The 20658-nt window shown below is 29.6% G+C and overlaps 2 protein-coding genes across 3 annotated transcripts in view; one reads left to right on the top strand and one right to left on the bottom strand.

The window, feature by feature from the left end:
- Nucleotides 1-9367, top strand: part of LOC142330119 (uncharacterized) — an 87381-nt gene extending 78014 nt beyond the window's left edge. For both annotated transcript variants that reach the window (XM_075375203.1, XM_075375202.1), the window contains 2 exons: nucleotides 507-632; nucleotides 8281-9367. In XM_075375203.1, coding sequence (XP_075231318.1) covers nucleotides 507-632; nucleotides 8281-8565 — 411 coding nt within the window. In that variant the 3' untranslated portion in view covers nucleotides 8566-9367. The remainder of the gene's footprint in view (nucleotides 1-506; nucleotides 633-8280) is intronic.
- A 7603-nt stretch (nucleotides 9368-16970) lies between these two features.
- LOC142329717 (uncharacterized) overlaps nucleotides 16971-20658 on the bottom strand; it is a 39283-nt gene continuing 35595 nt past the window's right edge. The window contains exon 6 of the mRNA XM_075374442.1: nucleotides 16971-19163. Within this exon, the coding sequence (XP_075230557.1) occupies nucleotides 17385-19163 (1779 nt within the window). The 3' untranslated portion in view covers nucleotides 16971-17384. The remainder of the gene's footprint in view (nucleotides 19164-20658) is intronic.

Here is a 20658-nt window from a genome sequence, read left to right as displayed (position 1 = left end):
ACGGTCCTCATGGATGAAGATCCAAAATTTTTTATTTTTCGGTATTTTGCTGGTGATTGGGTGCCCTGATTGATCATCATCTTTTAATGAACACTTCTAATTAATCATGGATACCACTCAAAAACATTTGTTAAACCTAAAGAATTTTCTATAAAAGCTTGATGAAACATTACTGATTTACTGAGGTTCACAAAAAATTTTATGCAATTACATTGTTTAAATTAATTACCTATCGCAGATTGGTAATAGCATAAGTTATAAAATCATATATACTGACTGAACATATATGTACACAGTATGATGACACTTAATTGATTTGCCAAATGTAGATTGATAAAGCAGGAATGGAGTAATGACCAACATTCTTCGTGCTTCAATCTAAAGAAAATGTAACAAATATTATCTAGTAACTTTGTGATACCACCTAATAAGTTGTACATATATTGTAAGGATATTTATATTTGCCAATAATATATAGTGTTGGTTTTTAAAAATTTTTATTACAGATAGAAAACTTAAAACTGTTGAAACCTAAGTATTTGGAAGCTGAAAAAAAATTAGCTGCACTTGAAAAACAGATTGACATGGATCGAAACAATACTGCAGAACTTATGACTCGATGGGCAAAAGAGGTTAGTTTCTATTTTCTTAATAACTAGATATACAGTGTCCCATATAAAACGCAATCCAACCTTATATTGGTAGGTATTGAAATAATAAAAAGGCATGTGTAAATGTAAATGTAATTTTTATTATTACCATCCATTACCTTACATTTAGAGTAAATGTTGGAAGTGGCCGCCATCTTCTTGAATACAAGCTTCAATTCTTTTTACAGCGTTTCTTGCAACTTTTTTCAAAGTTTGTGGCTGGATATTTGTGTTCGTTGTTTGTTGCTGTAGGCTTTTTCTTTGAGGTAACCCCATAGAAAAAAATCCGCCGCAGTCAAATCTGGAGATCTTGGTGGCCACAAGCCTTGACCGATAACACGATTACCAAAGAATTCCTCAACGAAATCAGAAGTTGAACCTGCGTAGTGCGATGTTGCACCGTCATGTTGTACCCAGCAGTGTCTGTCTTCCTCTTCCAAGAGTGCAATGAACTGAAATAAAATAAAATATCCTGATATTGTTCTGCATTAATGGTGTTCTCCAAAAAAAATAGGACCGATTATTTTCTTCCACGATATCGCGCACCACACGCCCAACTTCTGCAGGTGTAATTGTTTTTCATGTAAACATGGGGATTTTCAGCACTCCAGATTTTACTGTTTTGGCTGTTTACGTAGCCATCCAAATGAATCCGAGCTTCATCTGTGAAAAATAACGAATCCATAACATTAATTCCCTCATGCAGAAATCGACGGAACCGTTGACAATATTGTAGGCGTTTTTCTTTGTCGGCTCAAGAAGTCTATGAACCGTTTGAATGTGATAAGGTCGTAATTGTAATTGTTTGGTTGCCTGATGAACAGTTGATTTAGACAAATTAATTTCAGCAGACAAACGTCTGATCGATTTATTTGGCGAGGTGAGTAATCGGTCTTTGATTTTAGTGACTGTATCTGTATTCAACACTGACGCAGATCTTTTGTGTTCCTTGTTATTAACTGAACCAGTCTCTCCAAATTTTGCAGCTAACCTTAATACTGATGTTTTGTTAGGAGCTGGTTTATCTGGGTACTTATGGCGAAACAGATCTTGCACTGCAACCACTGATTTCGTACTGAAGTACGACTCAACAATGAAAACACGTTCATCTAGTGAAAACACCATCTTGTCTCTAGCAATACACTGAACATTATGATTGCATGTTGTTACTATCGGTAGTGTTCTACTGCATTGCCGCGATGTTCAGATGTTGGACGAGTCCATTTCAGTAACGAGTAGGGGAGTAAGCTTGACTTGAAATTTCATGGATGAGTGGTTGATGGGGACACTCTGTATAAAGTCTAATGTTTGTTGTACAATTAGTCCTTTCACAATCGAGTAAATTACCACTTGTTAGGCTGAATATCAACTGAATCATAGTGGGCTTGAGATGGTTATGTAAAGATTATATTTCTCTTGCTGAAGTAGGCAATGGGAAATCATTTTACTCTTCATTTTGCTGATAAACCTGGTATAGGATGCTTTTATTTTAAGAATGACAATTTTTTTTTGCACATGATTTTCATCTTACTATCAGGTCATCATAAGACTGTGCCAACCAATATTCATATTTAACCCTTAACAGGCATGGTGAAAAAACGATTTTACATCTGGCATGGTGGGGATTTTTTTTTACCCCTAGATTTCCTCCCCCAAAAAACCAGTATACTAATAATTTTTTTTCATAATTTTTCACTCAAATACAAGTGTATTTATTATTTAACAAGTAATCATAAAAAAAATGTGTTTATACTGAATAAGTTTAGTATTAAATTACACAATGGCGGAGACCAATGTAAGAATATGTAAAAGATAAAGATATGAGCTATAAAGATATGAGATATGAGCATTAGTTTTTAATAATATTGCAATTAGATGAAGATATATTTAATGTTTGGAGCTTAATAACAGAAAAAAAGAAATATTACCCAAATATGTTTATAATCCTCCCAAAGACAAAGCAATAAAGATAAACCAATCACAATTCACATTCATCCAAGTATATCACAGATTACACTTAACATTATCCACCATCATTAACCAATCAAAATGTCATAATTTTTTAACTAATCACACGAACAAATCAGTTGACCAATCAGAAAGGCACTACATTCCATCAATCATCACAACTGTAAAATGTATTGATTACTTATCAGGCAGTAAATTCCAACCAATCAAATTTCTTGTTTTTAAACCAATCATAAGGTGAGAGTGTCCCTTAATGTTTTTAACACTTGTAAACAATCCCAACACTTTACCTTTTGCCAGAAACAAATCTGAGAAACATCTACACAACTATTATTTTGACCAAACACGAGACAGAACTATCATCATTATTTTATCTTTATTTGTTAACCAATACATATCCATTAATGTTCAGTATTTGTAACAGTATATACAACCCATTTTATGCATGTTCTCTAAGCTTCATTTTAATATGTGAATTGACATATTATAGATCTAGGTTTTCTTCAGATGCAAATAAGAGACTGTTTTAAGGCAGAGTATTAACATATTACATGTTTAAATGTAATGTATTTTTATAAGCAACAGCGATATATTTGGCAATTGGGTGAATGGAAAATGTATTTACTGGATTGGTGAATTAAATTTCCAAATTAATATTTCAATTCATATATTTGATTTGTGACCGTAATGGAATATAACAGTGTATAATTACGAACTTTTACTGGAAAGAGAAATTGGATTGGTGAATTAAATTTCCAAATTAATATTTCAATTCATATATTTGATTTGTGACCGTAATGGAATATAACAGTGTATAATTACGAACTTTTACTGGAAAGAGAAATTTGTTACTACACGAGGCCATGTTACAAAATGGTAAATGTTGCAGATTTTACAAAACTATACTACAGAGTATATAGTTTTTAATAATATAGCATCACGAGAGTTAACAAATGGACTCTGAAAAGTTTGCAGTCAGGTGTAAATACATTTTGCCTGAGTGATTGCTAGTCTCAGTATGTTTGTTATGCAGTTCCCAAAGTATAGAGTTTCATATTCTTAATTGCAAGTCAGTCGATAAACACTATGTTATGAAATAAACCAATTATCATGTTAATAAACTTACGTGTCACCTTTTTGAAAATAGATTTGGACATCCATTATTTCCAGTACATGAAATTTTAATACATGAATTAACGTAGATATACATGTATTCCAACCACTATTAAATATCAGTTTTAATTTTTGTAGTGACTAATAGGAATTTAAAGAGTAACTTAGGTGTGTAAATTGTGACAATTTCAGTTTAATAAATGTTTATTGCTTATATTTTTTCACAGAAAAAGATTTGTGTTAAATATCTCTTTCTATGATTATTACATTTATTAACACTATATGAACTACAAAACTTTGGTTCACCTTCCCAAAACTTTGGTTAAAATATTATGAGTTAAGTTATAAAGAAAGAATTCTTACAGAAAAAGGTCTGTTTTCTTCACAAATGTTTGAATATTCTGTTACATTGAGTGACCACCTCATGGCCATATTTAATTTGTTTCTGAAAGGTAACATTTTTCTGGTGGAATGAAAGCTGAATTCTTTGTATGATAGAGAAATTTGTTTTAATTACAGAACCATTAGCATTTTTTTATCACTCACTGGACTCAACGTAAAGATATGCTTTTTTAACTAAATGCTTGCTTGAATAATAATGATATATTACCAAAATTAAGTCATACTCAAGTGTTGACATCAATATTACAAAAAAATCATGTTAAAAGTATACTTCATGATTGTGAGCTGTACTTAATATTTACAGACTTGCGAAAAACCAATGTTTGACATTGAAATAAATATATTATATTAATGTTGAAAAACAAAATATATAGCTTTTAGATGGTGAGGTAAGAACATTTTGAATGATAATGGATCATTAAATATCAGAAAAAGAATACTAATACCTTGACATAGCTGAACTCTAAAAATTCAGATAAACAAAATACATTGAATAGAGTTAGCATAGGACTTAAAAGTTTGAAAAAGAATCTTTTGAATGATGGCATTACAACAGAATGGAAGTTAGCAAACTATTATTAGATTAAATCGAAGACTAAAAAAGAGCTACCAGAGGCTGTTCACAGAATAAATGAATAACCTTACTAGTGAGCTCACTGTTTGTAGTTTTCAGGATTTGGAAATCAGTGCTTGAAACATCCTATGGTAACAATTTATTTAGCTTGCTTTCTATCTCATACCTAGACCTTTCTTTAACATCAATAGTAAACAAGTACAAATTTGTTTACTATTATGGTGATTGTATACTAATTCATAACGGAACTCTAAGCACAACACAACAGAAACAGGCAGTTCCATCAAGCAACATAAACATCTTTGTGCCACTTGTAACTACAACCCACAATTGTGGCATTTGCATATCATCTACTATTATTCTTTAAAAAAGTTTACATGTAGACATAGTGGATTATTTTTCCAGTCAAGAAAATTCAGGATGTTCCAAACAAGGACATATAAAGACATGCATCAGCACATGTTCATGATTTCGATGGTACACTCCAACTCAGTGAAGACACTAAGGAAAACAGAATCAAAAGAACATTTTCATCGGACAATGTAGGAAGTTAGATGGACTGATGAATTGCAATATTTTGTTTTAACAAAATATTTTTGTTGATTATTTTGTTTTGTCAATGAACAAAATAAATCTTATTCATCTTTGTGTTCTTGATAGAAAATTACTTTTGTGGAACATGGTAAATCGCTAATACTGTAATGATAACACAGGTCAATGAAACAAAAAAATAATTCGGATCTGAGATAAAAGTTGATGAATTAGAATGTATTTTTTATGCTAGATCTTAAAATGAAATCAGTATTTCTTCATCACCTCAGATTTTTAGTTATGACCCTTTAAAATATTGACAAACTTATTAAATAATAGAATACAAAAATAATAATTACAATTAAAATTCCTACCTTTATTCTACAGACATTTACATTTATCTTAATTTCTTTTTTCTTATTTTCCTTTTGTGTTCAGTGAAGTCTTCTCTTTTTATCATCCAGTATTAGTTGCTCATCATAGATTCATTCCATCTGCCTTGATAACATTGTTCCATATGCAATATATCTTGGCGGAACCTTTCTGCTTGTTCGTCGCTGGTGTCACCCAAGTTTAAAGGGAAAAAGTCCAAATGAGAAAAAAAGATGAATTTCCAATGACACACTGCAGCCTAAATTTTTTTTATTCACTAAGAGTTCATTTATAAGCTGATCATGGTTTTCAGCTTTTTTGTTTCCAAGAAAACCAGTAACAACATCTTTGAATGACTTTCATGCTTTAAGATTCAGTTTGCTGTCAAATATATTTCCATGAATTAATTTTCTTATTTGTGGACCAATGAACATTCCTTCTTTTAATTTGGCTTCACTTAATTGTGAAAAATATTTAAAGCCATCTCCATCTTTAAGTAATGCTTTTACAAAATTCTTTATCAGGCCAAGTTTTTTGTATAGAGGTGGTAAAATAATACGATCTCCTTTGACAAGGAAAATATTGACAACATTTTCCTTTCCTTTGGTAAACTGATTTCTTTTTGGCCAGTTTTTAACTGCGTAGTGTTTATCTGTAGCCCAACTATCCCACAAACACAAGAAACACGTATATTTTGTAAAGCCACTCTGGACCAAGAAGAAGCCCTATATCAATTTCATGAGTGTTCATCATACTCAATAGTTTTTTTAATTTTTGACATACTTTCATATGCTTCTTTCATTCCTACAGTTATGTGCTACCAGTATAGAGGAAAACTTATTCGAGTTATGCAACAATACTGCCTTTAAGCTTCTTTTTGATAAGTCTATAAATAAATACCAATCATGAATAACATATTCAATGTCCAGCTCAGACATTAGCCCCCTAATGCCATGACAAGAACAGATTAATAAAGCATCTCTTCTGAAGTATCTAAATTTTCATTTCAATTTCTATATACTGAAATTTTAGTATCCTTGTTGAATAAATTCCATTCTTTAAGATGTGACTAGAAGTTCTGCATGTTGTTTCAACAAATACAAGTCACGAATTAGGTCATTCAGATCTGCTTGTGTGATGAGGTGAAGTTCAGTATTTGATTCTTCTGAAATGTAATTAACATCTATTGAAGTTGAGGATTCATCGGTTGAGCCTTCTGGGAATCATTAATTTCTCTCCAAGAAGTTGGAATCGGTAAATCAACACCATGAAGTACTACTGGTCTCATAGTTGAACGAACATTTGAGTTTGCAGTACTGCTTTTATTGTAGTAACATTTGTTAAATAAAAATAGCAGTCATCATAATGGTTAGTGGACTCTCGCCAAATCATAGGTACGCCAAAAGGTAAATGTTCTTTTCTTTTAACCACTGGGTTAGTTTATCATAGTACTTGATGCATGCTACATGTGGAGCCCAGAAATTATCTTGGTCTCCCAAGGGACAGTCAAAATAATGTTTGTCAGCAGATTTGATACTAGTTTTCGTTGACTTTTCATGGTGAATTCTCTGCAAACGTAACAAAAAATATTTGGAGAATTGTTACAAGTTTGATTTTTATTCATTGTTTTAAAAATTCAAAAATATTTTAATGAATGAAAATAAACTAAAATATTATGAAATACTTAATTATAAAAATAATTATATTTTAATTTATAAATACTTGATTACTTAAAATACTTCATAAAATTGTTTCACCATGGATTGCAGTAAAACACAGCGCAAAACACACACACACACACACACACATACAACTAACAAATCTTGATGTTCAATAAAATATTACCAAACATTCTGTCATAAAAATCTTTAACTAATTTATGGCATCACTTATGAAACAATCTTTATAATATCTGTATGATAAAACCACTACCATAGACAACTAAAGAACACAGCAAGTCATTCAAAGAGCTGAACTCGTACTAAAGAAAATTTCATCACGTTGAATTACTCTTTACTTGACTCACTGCCTGTCTATACATGTCTGGCTTGACATGAAATGACATATCATTCAACTGTTATGTATCAAATGTAGATTTATAGTATGCATCACGATATATGTATCAAATATAGGTCTATTGTATGCATCACAATATAAATCAAGTGTGAATAAACAAACCATACAGACGTACTAACTTATTTGTTCCACGAATGATGGAACAAATAAATTGAAGGGGTTGTAACTTAAGAATGTTACATGATGGGTTGTTTCGGAATACATATTCAGATTCAGCATATAATACTTTATATAACACCTTTGGTGTTCTATTTAGTTTTATAGTTCCAAATTTTATGTTGAAAGTGGTAAGTGGTAATAATGTAGTGTCATTAATATCATTTTTCAGTTTAACATTGACAGCACAAGATAAAATTTTAGGCCCTTTCCGTGCTGCTAAAGTTCAGCAATACTTTTACTAGCTTTTTTCATAAAGGATTAAATTTTTGTGATAAAAAAAGTTCTAAAACTCATAAGCGTAGATTATGTTTTAATTCATTTCACACACTTAATTATGTTTTAAATAACTTTTGTAAGTTTTTAAAAGAGAAATTCTTTTATTTAACTGTAGAGACAGTGATCAACTTTGATTATAAATTGTGTTATTTTTTCTAGGTCCAAGATCTTCGTTCTGAAATGATTAATAAACAAGCAAAAATGGAAGAGATGAAAGAAAAACTGAAAAAACTAAAAAGAGCCGCATTATATTTTAGGCAAGAATTAATACTGTATAAACAAAGTGCAGCTACAGCGATTAAAAAACAACAGTATAAGTTGTTACAAGAGTTACAAGATAAAATACAGCATGCTTTTGAACTTGATAAAAAAAATGAAATTAAACTAATGGAAGAAAAATATGCCATCAAGGAACAAGAACTGAGAAAAAAATTAAACCAGTAGCTTTTTAGGTTTTTATCTATCATTTATGTAAAATAATAGAATATGTGTACTTTTTTAACTATTAAATTGCAAATATTGTATTTTTACAAATAAATTTAATTTACATTCTTATAAATGACTTGTACCAATTAGGTATACATAAATCAGTAAATGAAATGAACCTTGTCACGTCTTGTGTCGCCTACATATTAGTATAGTTTTGATACGCATGTAACTTTTAATCAGATCAAATTCATATTGTTAATTTTTCTGTACCAGAATAATGGTAGTAATAACAAACATCATTTCTTATAAAAATGAAATTTTTTTCCAAATAATTGATTGTGGTGTAGTACAAGATATTTTGATGAGGATTATTCTACAATTTACCTCACAGACACACACATACGTTTATACACGTCAATATCTTCCCATGGTTGGTTTCTTCAAGTGGATATAGCACCACCTAGATGCAATAATAGTTTTACAGTTTCAATAATAATGGTACGTTTGAAAACCTGAAAAGTTTGTAAAAATGATAAGTTTGATAAATTCAATTGAGCACTGTCAAACTGGAAAAAATATTACTAATGTTTCCAGTGTTTTTTCGGGACTGTATGGAAATTTTGCTGACAGAATTCATAAAAAAAGGAAAACTTCAATGATTTATTATGAAATATTATAGAAATGTGTTAGATGTTCATGAAGGCTGTTTTTCATACATAACATTAATGGCTCCAATTTGCAGATCATACAAAGGCTTGAAATTAAAATAAGATGGGAAAATTTCAACAATAACTATATAACAGATTTACTGTCGACAATAAAGTGTATTATTATAAACATACAATAAATTTATAATAAAAAAGTACAAAATTTTTACTATTTTATACATTTAACTTGAATAAAATATTATAGGTTAAGTAAGTATTATTTTGAATAAAAGTATTATAAATTATGTAAATACCATTACTAATATCTAATTTTCTACTTTTGTATAAAGATTATTTTGCTTCTAGAGCCCTAGAATCCCCAGTTAGTTAAAAATGTATAAACATTCAATAAATAGTTAAAATTTCATTGAATTATATTTAAATTTAACTTACAGAATGCATGCAGTAATTATGCTGGATCTTTTCTGTAGTTAATAGTTAGCATTTTCTACCAATATAAATGTAATCAAAGCTTTTTAGTTGAAATTTTTAGAAATATCAATCAAATAAAATTTAAAAATGTAATTGCCAACTGTAGTTAAAAATTTATGTATTCTTATTTTGACATTTTATTACGTTACACTGATGACAAAAAAGAAATATTCTTTTATGTTTCTCTAAGTGTGATACCATTTCTTTAATTGCTTTTTTGCGTACATTACAGATCTGTTAATACAATTTTTCTATAATCATTAGTTTTAAATAAATTTTTTAAAAAATTAACGGAAAATATAGTTAAAATCTGTAAAATTTATAATTTTGTATGGCCATACTTGTGTTAGAATGATTTCACTGATGCTTTTCTTTTTTAAATAGCCTAGGCACATCCCAAATTAATGTCCAACAGTAATCGGCTAACATGTTAGTATTCTATTTCCCTTTATAATGGCTTTTCATCACCGAAATGTCTTTGTGGAAACATTCACCATGTCTATCACATCTACGAGGTTGTCTAGGAAAAAATCCAGATGTGAATGGAGGAAATGTATTTTCAAAAACATATTACATCCCATAGATCTGTATGATGTAAGAAATGGATTAACAACATTGTGGTAATTGTTGGATTTTTGTTTGCTGAGAAACTTTTTGCAAACATCGTTAAATGAAGCCCAAGCTGCACTTTCTACATTATTTAAAATTGAGTTAAATACATCATTTTTGACCAACTCTCTTATTTGAAGACCAACAATATTCCTTCTTTAATTTTTTCTTCATGTACATTTGGAAATTTCTGCCTGATGTACAAAAATTCTGGACTATCTTTCTTCATTGTTTTTACAAAATTTTTCATTAGTCCTAGCGAGGATAAAAATATTTTTTGGTTTCAATTAAGGGCTTATAAATAATATTTTTCCCATTTGGAGTTAAGTTGTCTCGTTTCTTCCACTCTTGGTAACATAATGTTTATCCCTAGCACAGCTGTCCCATTCACAGAGAAAACACATGTAGTATAGTCTAACTGCATGCCTAACAAAATAACTTTTTTCAAGAATGTCTTTCATCACATCGAATGAAATCAATACCTCTTTCAAATCAATACCATAAGCTACTAGTATTGAAAGATATTTGTTACTACTGTGTAGTAGAACCACTTTTAATCTATAATTGGACAATTCTATGAAAAGGCGCCATTCCTCAGGTTTATGAACTTGTCCTAAGTGCAACATAAGCTCATCAATATTTGTACAATAAGCAAAAAAAATAAAGTACTTAAAAAGTTCTTATTGTCAGCTTCGAAAGCCCAAAATTTTTGTATTTTTTAAAATAAATTCCAACTTTGCAGTCTTGATCCTAACAGTTCAGCATGATTTTTTGATAAATTTAAATCCCTAACTAAGTCATTTAATTCACCTTATGATATAAGATGTGACTTATAGGAAGATAATTAAAAATCATTGTTGTCTTCTTCAGTACTGCCTGATTCTTCATTGCTGCTTTCGAAACATTCATTTCATACATACATTCATACATTCACTGGCTCAAGAACTGGAATAATTTCACTGTGAGGTACAGGCCTGATTGCAGATTGCATTGAAGGATATTTTACTGTGTGCTTAGATTTTTTATAAATTCCAAACACACTTGTTAAAAGAAAAGTAACAATCGGTTACATGTTCTTTTGGTTCATGCCAAACCATAGGTACACCAAATGGCAAAGACTTCTTACTACCATTCAGCCATCCTCTTAAATGTACAGAACAATTAGTGCATACTATATGAGGAGCCCACGTCTTATCCTGATCACCAGTTTTATACTTAAAGTACAAATAATATGCTTTTTTAATTAAAGATGTAATGTTTTTCTATTTGATTTTACAGTAAACTCATCACATATATAACAAAAGGCATCCACATCATTTACACAATTTAGAGGCACTATGACCCTGCACTGTTATCAAACTTAAGACAGCAATAAAACTGAACAAAATTAATTCATTCTAAATCAAATGCTTCATACGAACAGCACAGTTGTGTTTTCAGCTACATATTTTGACTTGCACAGACATGATTAATCTTGTCCATGAAGGCTCACTCTTAAGTATTAGATATGATGTCATAATATGTGACGATGATATGATTTAATTCTTTGTCTAGTATTGTTTATTTATAGCTTACAAATTATGTTAACAAAGTTAAACAATAAAAAATGAGCTAACAAAATACAACATAGGAGCTTAAAATGCTAACTATACGTTGAAAAAAGAAAAAAATCCTTTAATTAAAATTTTAATTTTTTAAAAAAATGGTGGGTAATAGAAAGATTCTGAGTTCATATTCATTTTCAACATCAAAAAACAGATTAAAATCATGTATTGCATGTAGGAAACAAAAATTATGTTTATCAGTGTTATTGAAATGAATATTCAATAATTATTTATTTAAGATATCTTGTGTATTAAAAAAATTAGGCTGAAAAGCTATTTCCAGTTTGTATGAGCTTTCTACTGAATGTATCGAGCTGATTTTTTTTTATTCTGCTCAGAATGACCCACAGATATCTCATCAGACTCCAAACTTGAGTCTTTTCTGAGAATTTCTCAAAAACTCCTCATTTATTATTTAATCAAGGAACGTTCTGAGGTTATTACTCATAAGAAAGTCCCTTTATAACCTTATTATAGACCTAAAAGGTTCATTGATGCTTGATGACATATCTGTGGCTCATTTCAAGCAGAATAAAAGAAAAGCCTGATCTGTCCAATAGAATGTTTATATGGACTGGATATAAGTTATCAAGCCAAATTTTTTAACACAAGATGTACCATATCACATATATCATTAATGTAATTTATGTAAATAAGGGTAATGTGAAAATAAATTGATGGGTTTGATAAATAACAATAAAAATATATAATACTACAGAGTGTTCAAAAAGTGACACAACCTTATCAGAAAATGAGAAAGTTAGAATAGTTGTTGAATTTGGTCTTCAATATGCAATTCACATAATCGAATATGACATTGCATACTCTTAAACACATGATGTAACATTTGTTGAGGAATTGCAGTGACATTTCATTCATTTTCACTCTGCAATTCCGTAATGGTGTGAGGATGAGTTTTAAAAGCAGCATCCTTAAGGTATCCCCACAAAAAAAATCAGTAGGAGATAAATCAGGAAATTTCATTTGTCCATGAAAACACCTATTCAAAAAAGTCATAGTGTTGTTGGCTATATGAGCTCTTATTCTGTTATTCTGAAACCACATGTAATCTAGCCGACCTGCAGGTTTAGTGTTAATAAATTGTTGCACCGCCTGTTTGTAGCATTCACCGTCACTGCCATAAAGAATGTCATGAAGATTCACCTGTATGACATTGCACACCAAACATCCACTTTTTGTCCGTATAGAGAAAACTCATGCAGCTGATGTGGATTTTCGTTATACCAAATGAGTGAATTCTGTGCATTCACATATTCATCAAGGTCCGTGCCTAGTCAGACCAAAACCAATCTTAGAGTTCTTCCCCATCTGGCGTTGTAGATGGCATGAACTACTGACAGAAAGCTACATGTTTTCCAGTGTCTGCAGGTAACAACTCAAAAATTCTGTACAGATGCATCTTCCAACACACACAATGCCGTGTGGGCACTCCCAATAGAGAGAGACCAGAGTGGTTAGATAGGTGTCACACAGACTTCTTGGGACTAACAGAATATAAAGCCTTCTCGTCAACTTTTCTGGTGTTAGTGCTTTCAGTCGACCACTTTTGGCTGCATCTGCCAGACTTTCTGTCTCTTGGAACTTGTTACACAGCTGCGTGGTAGAGGACTTGCTTTGGTGCCCCCACACCATACTTTTCTGTGAAGGCATTCTGGGTCTGGGCATAAATGGCACATCTAATGTATTGGGAGACAGTGAATATTCTCGCTGCATTGTATAACCTATCTTTCTTCAATTAAACCTACAACAAAAAAAGGAAACATGCTTCCATAAGATTCCATCACTTTTTGATCATAAGATAAATTGAAATATAAATATTTTATTTAAATAACAAAAATAATAAATATACATCAGTTAATAAAAATGAAAAGTCCAGTCTCTATTTAAATAGAGTGCATCAGACAAATAATAATAATTATAATAGTACATGGATAAAATAGAATACAAAGAGAAACCAACTGACTGTGTAAAAAGGTAAATTTAAAGTAGGAAAGTGGAAAGGAATAGCCGAGTGTGTAGACTACCAGAAGTCAGATTGCCAGTTATTATTAAATGAAACTCGTCCGTAACTGAATATTAACTTAACAAAAATCTTTTTTTATAGAATCTTCCCTGATCTACTGAACTAATTGTGAAAGAATGTGCAGCATACAATCCTCTTAACATAGACATGGAATGAAAATATTGTTTAATTAAAAGCCAGCAATACTGCTAGGTTAATTTTTGCACAAAAAATTTACAGATGTTTACTTCTGGTTAACCATTCATATTATACAAGTATTAGAAAAGTCTGATTCAATGATTTTTTATAAAAAGAAATAAAATTATTTTTAAGAAAAGGGGAGATTCTGAATGAAAAAAAACAGAATAAAGGCCGTTCATAAATGTAACTTGACTTCCAGTGACCAAGATAGACTTCCAATAATGCTACTAATAAACATTCATCTAATTTTATCCTTTTACCAACATATAATACAATATAATTATCCATAATATTACAGCATATCTATAACCATTAACACGTACTTATTTTGTTTTCCTTTGCCGGCAAAATAATACCTGTAGGAAGTTTATTGATTAATCCAGCTTAATAAAAATGTTATTTCTGTTAACGATTTCAATAAGTTGCCAACTGATACCAGGAACAAATAATCACCATAGTTTTATTATATATCATAAAATTAGTAAAATAAACATTCCATTAAAAAAAAAGCAAGGGAAGTTTCATTACAAACAGTCAAAACATAATTATCACTTTAAAATTAAATTAATTTAACACTGTTATTCAGAAAAAGAAGGCAAAGCTTACCAATGACAGTGAATAATGTTCACCTCATACCTACATTATGTTGACTCTTAACATAAAGTATTACATTTATAAAGAAAAAATGTAATCGGCTACTTCTTTACCACTAAATCATTAATAATCCCCTAAGAAACCTGCTTCTACCTAGTAAGATCATTGTTGTCAAGTGTAATCCTTTACCAAATTCTTTTGTATGACACAGCTATGAGTTACAATTATCATAAATTACTATTTTATTCACCTTATTACCTAACACATATTGCAACTGGCAAACAGGACTTCACAATTATACTTAATTTTTCTTTCACATACCCAAAAAATTTTCTATACCAAATGTATAAATTTTTTTACTCAAGATTAAAAAAAAATTAACACTTTATTAGGAAATCAATCAGTATAATAATTAAATGGCTAAATTCCTTAATTCAACAGTACACCTTTAACTTTTAATCACTTCAAATTCCATTACAGACAAATTTTATAATAATAATATAACGTTAACATACTTTACACATGAAATTATAGATTACCATGAATTAAAATATATTCTTCACTTCTCCAATCTCTATGGTGGAAAGGTAGTATTTCAACCTTTCATCTGGAGGTTCTAGGTTTGAATCCCAGTCAGGCATTTTCCATATGCTACAAAATTCCATTTTCATATCACACATAAAAGCTTTAAGCTTCTGTGAAATTTCATCAACCAAAAGATGTACACTCTACAATAGCTATTTACAAATCTAATGTTTTGAATAGAAACTTCTTTTTTTTAATTATAATAATTTTATTGAAAATGGTTTATTACAACTTTCAAAATAAGATGTATCTGAAACTACTTCACATGGAATTAATTACTACAATGATATTTTCCAATTGAACAGAATAAGATTAATAATACAAATTATATGTTGTTAAAAGGAAAGGAGATAAAAGAAAAGGTGAAAGTTTGTGCTGAAATACACTATTATGTGGAACATAATAATAGAGTATTGTTATTATGTAAAATGTAATATAAAGTAGCAATGTTTCATATATTAAAATTAAATATATAAATTAAAATTATAATATATATATATATATATATAATATATATATATATATATATATGAGACGCAGTTAATCTTAATTGCATGTAAAAGAAAAATAGTTATTTATTAACATAATTAGAAAAAAAATCTTTATACAACTAAGTCATTAAAGAAACAGAAACATCTGCTCCAATGAAATTAGTATTGCTGAATAAATTTTTACAATAAGCAACAATTGTAAATCATGTTTTAAAAATGCATTAACGGCAGCAATGTCCAATACAGGACATTCATTTTTTTAACATAACTTCACATTTTTCATTTAATACATTAATACCTGTAACATGTTTGGGAATACTATGCTCAAAATTAAGAGGAGATACAAAGGTAATAAAATTTTGTAGACCAAAACCAAAATTACATCCTATGAAATTGATGTAAAAACAGCTTCTGTTTTTACACCAATTTCATAGGATGTATTGACTTAACAGAAATTATTACAATGAAAAAAGAAAATGATGTAATTAATTAAATTTTTAAAAACAATAATAATGATCTAAAGAATGATTTATTATTAAATCTCCTACTTGACATCCCACTTGAAAATATTTACAGTAAAATATAAAAATTATAGCTGGAAATAACATTTTTAAAAGAGTTTAACTCCTTTAATTGAATTTTTTTAATATCTTATGCATACAAGACATTTATTCCGAAATGATTACATTTTCTTATTTTTAGTTTAAAAAAAAGTATTAACTTTAATTTGATTATATCTTTTATATTATGAAGGAAAAAATATTATGAAGGACATTTTTATCAATGTCCCCATTTTAAGAATCATAAACAATATTAGCAAATACATAAAATTAGATAATTCATTAAAAAAACTGCATAAGTAACAGTACAGAAAAAGATCCAAGGCAGGCAAGAAAAATTTAAATCCCAGATATTATTCATGGTTTGATTTCACATTAGATCAGCTGATTCTACTAAAGGCATTTTGTAGTTATTAGCTAATACATTTTGATGAAAACTAAAAAAAAAATAAAACTCAAATTTACGCATTCAAAAATAAATTTTTATTAAATTAATGATCATTTCTGTATTTAAAGTTAAAGATGAAAATTTTAATCTTTACAGTGAAAAAATCATTTAAATTATGTTTAAAATCTTATACTCAAATGTAATATCCTCACTAAGGCTTGTCCAACATTTATTGTAAAATTTAAATAAGTGGCTATACTTAATTTAGTTTCTTAGTTTACATTTAAGCTTACACATTATACTTAGTTTTATTTATTGTGTAATGTAACAGAATAAAAATGTTTTAGATAGTAAATTACATATGATTATTAATATATAAAATTTATCACTGCATAATTAACAAAACACAGATGTAATGAAATAAAAAAGATACAAATTAATGCAAAATCAAGAACACAATTCTTAAAAAACAATAAATAAAATTTTTTGCCCTACAAATAGTATTTTTTCTTTACATTTTGATAAATACACGTACTCAGAAAATTTTAATTAAGGGGACCCCATTTATAAGCATCATTACTTGAACAACAGGTTTTTGCAGTAATTTTTTTTTCTAAAATCAATAAAAGCATTTTAATATTTAATTTTGGTTGTCATAGCAAGTATTGGAAGCATTAGTGGCAGTCTTTCTTACCATCATTGGCAGATGATTTATCAGTAGATTTTTAAGTTTCTGCTTCAGATTGAAGTTACATTTCTGGACCTGTTGTTGTTCCTCATTGATAGACATTCTGTTATTTTCATCATTTTTATTACTGCTTTCTTTGTTATATTCATCTGTAACCATTTTTTGAACATCCCCACACAACTCTTTAGCTGGTGATGTATTTTCTTTTTCACTGTCATTACATTTTTCATTATTGTTCTTGCTCTCATCAGTATTACTACTGGTATCTGCATTTTTATTATTGATATCAACATCCATTTTGTTATTGGATTTCTCATTATCGGCACCAACGTTTGATGAAGAAGGTGTCTGCAATACGGGCATTTGAGGAACTTTTGATTCTAATATACTGATACACTGCTGTATACATTTAATTGCCTCTTTTCTAGCAGCTCTAACATTTTCTTTCCCTTCAGTCTCTATATTGTCTAACGTAATAAGATTTCTAGTCAACATTTCATCCAAATATATAAATTCTTTATCGGACCTACTGTTACCTTTATAATCATTTATTTTTTGCCTTACTTCATTGGCTTTTTTTTTAATAAGCTGAATCTGATATATTACATCATTAACTTCTTGATTGCTCTCTGTTTGTGGTTGGTTTTGGACATTCTCATGATGTTTATTTTGTAGATGCTGTGGTTGTTCCTGTGATTGATTTCTATTTGGATACTGAGATGGAGAAGCTTGTGACCGTTGGGAATGATTGTGGTGTTGCTGTGAACTGTGATGGTGACCGTAATGGTGATGGTGTCTGTGTTTGTGATGGTAATTATGATGGTGATGTGAACCGTGATGATGACCATGATGAAATGGTTGTAGCTGATGTTGATGGAAATGTTGTTGTGGTGATGAAAAACACTGTTGTTGCCTCGATGTTTGCATACTAAATTCTTGATTAACAATATTTGGCAATACAGATTCATTCCTATCTTCAATAAATATCAGTGGTGTGTGTTCAACATTTGACTGGTTTTTCTGTGGTGGTGGTGATAGTACCTGATGCTGTGGTTGTGATTGCTGTTTTTTTAGTGGAGCCATTGGAGGCTTTCCAGCACAACTATCATTATTGGATGATGCAGATTGACCTGTAGCTGGATTAACTGAATTTATTTCAATTTTTGAAACAAACCTTTGTGGTTTGTCGGTATTTATCTGAGATCGACCGTCTGGTGGAGCAGACAGTAATTTCTGATTTCTGTCTTCTTTAGCTGCGGATTGACCTTTAAGCTTGATTTCAGGATCATTGTTTTTTAAACCGTACTGTGATAAAGTATCACATCCATCTGATGATTGGCCACAAGTATTGTCATTATCTACTTTATTTTCTTGAACATTTTCCTGAGATTGTAAAGTTGAATACCAATTTGGCTGCTGCCCTTTTGGTTGTGGCTGCTGCTGCTGGTGGTGGTGATGGTGGTTTCGAGGTTGAGGTTGATTTTGATTATTACTTGCTTCACTATCACCAAAATATCCACTACCTTCACTGAAATGACCACTATATAATGATGAATCAGAATGACCATCACCTAAATGGAAATCAGTAACCCAACCGGGAGAAGAAAGATGTTCTGCAAATTCTGGATGTTGTCTCACTAAATTGTTTAAATATACTTTCAAATTACTTTGGCTATGTTTATGAGATTTCAATACACCATCATCATCATCATCTTTATCCAACGTATGTGTCTGCAAAAAAAAATCATCCTTAATAAATAAGAAAAAGATTCTTTTTATTTCAAACTAATTACTTTATTATAACTTGTCAAAAAAGAAATATCCTCATTATGACTCCATCAATAAAGAGACCCTGCAGAAAGAAATACAATGCTAATTAAGGATAATGATATAATAAATATAAACTGAAGGTACCAGAAAAAAAAAGTGTTTTCAAGCTAAAACTGATGATGGCTTTATTACCATTTTACATTTATAGCAGTATAATTGCACAAATAGATATTAAATGTTTTTGAGGACTGTTTTTATTCAGTCTTGTCCAATGGTAATAAGTTACATCATAAAAGTACTGTATCTAAATAAAAGTACTGCTAATAACAGTGGTCTACTTCAGTTATGAGCTTTTCTTTAACTTAACATAACATTTTCTTTTCTTTAACATTTGAGTTATAATTTGGTCAACAACTCATATAACCTATATTTCACATAAAAATTGAGTAAAACATGGGTACAAAACATTTATACTGACATTACAAAATAAATAGTCTAAAAATACTACCATAATTGGATAATACAATTGAAGCAAGGTTCATAAACGTTTATATACATAACTGGTCAAAGTCAATGAGTGACAAAGGAATTTTGCGCAACGTACATGATAAAAAACTGAGGATTAATGGTAAACACCATATCTGTAAATCCATTATGCTTGCTTGCTTGAATCCCATCAATGGTCCTTTAGTTTAGCATTATAAGGCTGCAGAAAAAAGTTGATTAATTGAAAGATTTCTGTTATATGCCTGTGTTTAGGTCTTTGAATTTAGTTGTAACTGTGTTAGGAATCTATAAGTAATAAATATGTTTATAGGTTAATAATTTACAGTTACTGTATTGAAGTTAATTTGATGTTAACAATACACATTTTATGTTAAAATAAAAAATATACCACATTAACAAATTGAAATGAGATGAAGAAATGGAAAGAAGAACGCCAACTCTAATGCGCACAACTGGATTTTATAAATGTTCCAGTTTCACAATGTTATATATTCATTTAATAACATGCTGGCACAAGTACTTAACTGTAACCAATCTCTAAATCAATTGATCATGATTATAGATTGTTACTGAAACAATAATTTGACAATTTTATATGATAGTTGATGATAAATGTAAGGATTCTAAAAACATTTTTACAAATTGCTTAGTTTACCTTATGCTTGTTATTTTTGTGTTCATAGGTAAATTTTGTTAATTATTAATTGTAACCCAGTAAACAACATATTTAATAAAATTATACAACTAGTTCATCTAGAAAAAAAGCATGTATATGAATAGGCATACATATGTGTCTCATTGCTTTTGATCTTATATCTAAGGATTGACCAAACATATTTTCTTCAAATTTGGCTCAAATATTTCAATATATTGAACATTCATCATATTCAATTTTTCAAGATTTGTTACGGGGGTGAGTATATAACGAAAAAACCAATTTTGATTTTCT

The sequence above is a fragment of the Lycorma delicatula genome, chromosome 9 (assembly GCF_047948215.1).
Source record: "Lycorma delicatula isolate Av1 chromosome 9, ASM4794821v1, whole genome shotgun sequence".
Taxonomy (NCBI): Eukaryota; Metazoa; Arthropoda; class Insecta; order Hemiptera; family Fulgoridae; genus Lycorma; species Lycorma delicatula.
The sequence above is the reverse complement of the archived record's forward strand: the minus strand, read 5'-3'. Positions and strand labels throughout refer to the sequence as shown.